The 4,742-nt window shown below is 33.5% G+C and overlaps 1 protein-coding gene across 1 annotated transcript; it reads left to right on the top strand.

Moving 5' to 3' along the window:
* Positions 1–581: 581 nt before the first annotated feature.
* Positions 582–3,641, top strand: LOC114413248 (nascent polypeptide-associated complex subunit beta-like). The gene is made up of 6 exons (XM_028377532.1): positions 582–769; positions 1,930–1,997; positions 2,377–2,525; positions 2,613–2,669; positions 3,058–3,096; positions 3,185–3,641. Exons 2-6 carry the CDS (start codon positions 1,930–1,932, stop codon positions 3,349–3,351), a joined length of 480 nt encoding a protein of 159 aa, XP_028233333.1. The 5' UTR covers positions 582–769; the 3' UTR covers positions 3,352–3,641.
* The last annotated feature ends 1,101 nt before the right edge of the window (positions 3,642–4,742 follow it).

The raw sequence follows: 4,742 nt of genomic DNA, 5'->3' as shown, positions 1-4,742 counted from the left end.
AAGATTTCCACCAATCAAACTGATTACAAAGTAAGTATTCTATCCTATCACTTCTGGCTACAACTAGTATTCTCTAGTATCCTATCACTAAATCACTCCTCCATTTCCATACAATAAAAGGAAATACCTGTTTTGGAATATGATTATAATATTCCAAAACAACTATTTTGGACTATATTTTTGCATTCCTTGCCTTGTTCCATAATAGGTATTTTGTAATACGCAAGTGATTCAAAAAAACATTCCAAAATACCTATTTTGGAATATTTACTTTTAGCACATGCATTTTGGAATATATTTCCATTCCCAAGGCACCAAGAAAAAGCAAAAGACATATTGAAAAAGAAAAGAGACGAAGCAAAACTTACCTTCGATGGTGTTAGGTGGTTGTGACAGTATTGGGTGGTTGCGATGGTAGTATTGGGTGGTTGGAGGGAGGTGGGGCTTGCTTGGGAGCGGCAAAGGTATTTTTGACCATTTTGGTCTTTTCGGGGTTCCGGAAGCAAAAAAGAGAGTGCAGGATGTAATTCCGTAGGTCCATACTATAAAACTGGGTTATGATGGATAATGGGTCTTAAGTACCGAGTCTACTTGGCCCAAAACATGTGGGGTTTTTAATTGCAAGAACAATTAGAAGGAGAAAAAACATAAAAAAGTGATTTAGGGTTTTTGCACAGTCTCTTACATATAAAGGGAAGTCCTTATCTTATAGTATCGGTTAGCTCTTCCATTTCGCAATCCGTTCCAAACCACATAAGCTTCAACAAAGGTATCGTCTTGTCCAATTTAACAGTTTTTCATTCGCTTAATCGGTTTTCGTTTTTTCAATTTCTGATTTCGATCTATGCCTGCGGTTAATGTAATGATTTCAATTTGTAATTGGAGATAGAAGTATGCTGATTTTTTTTTTTTGTTTTCTTTTTACATAAAAAGGTAAAATTTAGGAATGTGATGAGTTTGAAGTTTCTCGATTGGAAATCTTTCTGTGTGGCATTTATAATTTGCATTTTAAGGATGTTTGCATTGCCTCTGAGGATGAGTTGACTGAAAAAAGATGTGGTTCTTTTGAGTTGTTCTATTCGGAGAAGTATTGGAGGCATGACACTGAGGTTGCTATATTCAATATCCCCCATTAATTGGGGAACTCAAAGTGGGAGTGTGTCTTTTTGTGCATTTTAATGCTGAGTGTATGTAGTATTGTTTGTCGTGTATGATGTGCTTGACTCCAGCATGCTCAATCATTTCTGGAATGGACTTAGGACTGCATGCATGATTTTACATGCTAAAGTGGGCTTTGTTTGACTTGTGGTTCTTTTGAGTTGTTCCATTCAGAGAAGTATTGGAGGCATGACACCGTGGTTGCTGTATTCAATATTGAATACAATGCATACGTAGCATTACACTTGGATACTCTGTTCTTTCTTAGATGGATTGTTAGTCTAGTTGTAGGTTATAACTTATAATGTAGGAATGAGAATGTTAAACTTTAATCATGTCTTTGTGTTTGGATACCTTTCTTTCAAGTTATTCTTTCTTTTTCTTTTGTTTTTCTTCCGACTGTTTCTGTCTTGGTATTTGATTATAGCTGTTCTGTTGTCTTCTTTGTTTTTCATATGCTATGAATTATTTGGTTTCATTTATTTTTTTGGTGGTCTCTAGCTGTATTTTAGTGAGTTGACGATTACTTGTGTACCGATTCTGATGGTGTGTAGCTTTGAATTATACAATAGAACCTTTTTATGCTCTTTCTTGGCAAGTCAACGATTTTTCTTTTCTATAACTTTGTTGCATTATTGATCATTGTCTGGTTTTTTGTATCTTAAACTTATTCTCTCTGGTATTGTCTTGCACCATTCATTTATTCACCTTTATCAAGCTGTAGTTATTTAGTTTCTTGTGGTGCGTATATTTCACTTCACTTTTACACAGATGGATGTAGAAAAGTTGAAGAAGATGGCCAGTTCTGTTCGAACTGGTGGGAAGGGTACTATGAGAAGGTATATTTGTATGTCAAAATATGATTTTCTTCCATACCAAATTTATGTTTACTAATATGGTTAAATACACAAGTATTTTTTTAAATGATTTGATGCTACTCTCAAAAACATCCATATATTGTATTAGTATCCATATATTACATTTTATTATTGCATTTGTATCAGAGAATATGCAGCTGATACCTTACATCTTTGCTATATATTTTTCAAAATTCAATTCAATTTTGTATTACTTTAAGGTTTAATTACTTGACCTCTTTTATGATGTAATAGTTTTTTTATTTGAGTGAGGTTTCTATGCTATATTTTTTGTTTGATATGTAGATTGCATCTGTTGAGTTAATTATTTTATTGATGATTTGTTTTCTGTTGCTCACAGGAAGAAGAAAGCTGTCCACAAGACTACTACTACAGATGACAAAAGGCTTCAAAGCACCCTGAAGAGGATAGGAGTGAATGCTATCCCTGCAATTGAAGAAGTCAACATCTTTAAGGATGAAATAGTTATCCAGTTTTTAAACCCCAAAGGTAATATTAATTGGTGATAATTTTAGTATACAATTTATTTCAACATTTTAAGTTGACTCTATTTGTTCAAAATGGAATCTTTTGCAGTACAAGCATCTATTGCTGCCAACACTTGGGTTGTTAGTGGTTCACCACAAACAAAGAGTAAGCTTATATTTATATTTTTTCTTCATCTTGTATGCTGTAAAATTGAACTTAGTTTGTGCTATTTGATTTGGTATGTGTTATGCCAAATCTTGACATCTATAGAGAGAGCATTCTCAATGTCTTTGAGCATTATGCAAGTGTGTGATCATTCTTGCTCAGCCAATCTTCAGGCACTGCAGGCTTTAATTCCCTTATGGGCATGGACATCTTTGTTTAATGTTTTATCACATTGATATATTCAGACTTTTGTTTTAATTTTGGAGCAATCCATGGAATTATTTTCCACCATTTCAAGTGTCTGACTTGAGTCTAAGTTCCATTTGATTTTTAGCTGATCTCATGCTAGATTGGCATTTTACTTTAACAATTTTTTTCTGTTTTCCAGAGTTGCAGGATATTCTCCCCAACATCATCCACCAATTAGGTGTGTCATTTGTATCTTGTCAAACCTTTAGATTCTTTTTTTTTTTCTTGCCTTCTTCCTAATTTGTGGTTATTCTAAAAAAATGCAGGGCCAGATAACTTAGAAAACCTGAAGAAGCTAGCTGAACAATTTCAGAAGCAGGTTCCTGAAGCAGGAGATGGTGCAACCGCAGCACAAGAGGATGATGATGATGCGGTCCCTGATCTTGTCCCAGGGGAGACTTTTGAGACAGCTGCTGAGGAGACTAAGTCTTAAGAGTTTTTACTGTGCCATCTTTTATATATTTTTATGGTTGTTACTAAATCTGGGAATTATCATGCACGATTATGGAGGAAAAGTGATCTGGATTTGCAGAATACAGAAAATTATAAACAGAAACATGCAAGATTTCAACTTGAAGTTCACATCATTGGATAACTTTTTTGTCATCATCAATTGGGACATTTGACTTTGGATTTAAACTGCGTGTCATGTAGAGCATTACATGGTGTTAGTGACCGAACAAGATCATGGAGCATTACATGTAAACCGATTTAATTAGAAAAGTAAGGCTCCATTTACTATCTTTGGTAGAGTTTGAAAAAGAAAACAATCAGATAGCACGGCGTTGTAACGGCAAGTTTATTAATGTGAAAAAAATTCCAGCCTATCATTAACACAAGGAGGTTCAAACATGTTTCTTGATGTAACTCCATGTAGAGTAGGCCTTTAGATCTTCTTTATAAATGGAGTCATTTGTTTCTTGAGACGTCACTTCAAGAAGATGAGTCAAGAACACGTTCACCACCATAGAAAGTCATAGATAAGAGCTTCAAGGTAGAAGTGAGTGCAAGGAGAGAGAGGGGGCACAAAATTTATGTCTCAAATGAGGTTTGAATTTTGAAGTCCAATTTCTCAAATGAGCAAAGTTGAAAAAATGGATACACAAGACCTCTATTTATAACTTAACTGTCATACAAAATGGGAGGTTATTCAAATTTTACTTGAATTTGAATTTGAATGTGGAGTCAAATTTGGAGCCAAAGTTTTACAAATTATGATTAGTGAATTTCAATTATAGTTCAATCCATTAATCCAAAATCAAGTCAAAGATTCTCCACTAGTGTTTAGGTTCCATAAGGCATGTAAAACATGAAAGACATGCACAAAGTGTGACTATATAATGTGACAATGAGGTGTAATAAGCAAATGCTCATCTCCCTCTTAGGCTGGTCCAAAATTTAATTGGATTAGGCTTCTCTCAATTCAATTAAATTTCTCTCCCAACACACATCAAATAGTGCATTTAATGCATGTAAAATTATAAAATTACTCCTAATACAAAAATTAGTCTAGGTGTCATAAAATACAAGGACTGAAAAAATCATACATTACTAGAGTATCCCTCTTATACTATGAAGCCCTAAATACAAGACAAAAAAAAAATGAAATCCTAATTTAATATGTACAAAGATAAGTGAGTTAATACTTAGTTCATGAATCCAAAATCTACCCTAAGGTTCAATTTTTTTGGAGTCTTCTATTTAATGTCCTTGGGGGATAGGATTACATTCTAAATTTAGTGATGAAATTTTCTTTTTGGATTATAATATTCGGGTAACATATTTATTTATTTTATCAATACATGATAATTAATTTTCTTTTTT

This window comes from Glycine soja, chromosome 1, assembly GCF_004193775.1.
Source record: "Glycine soja cultivar W05 chromosome 1, ASM419377v2, whole genome shotgun sequence".
NCBI lineage: Eukaryota > Viridiplantae > Streptophyta > Magnoliopsida > Fabales > Fabaceae > Glycine > Glycine soja.
This window is presented reverse-complemented; position numbering and strand designations above follow the sequence as displayed.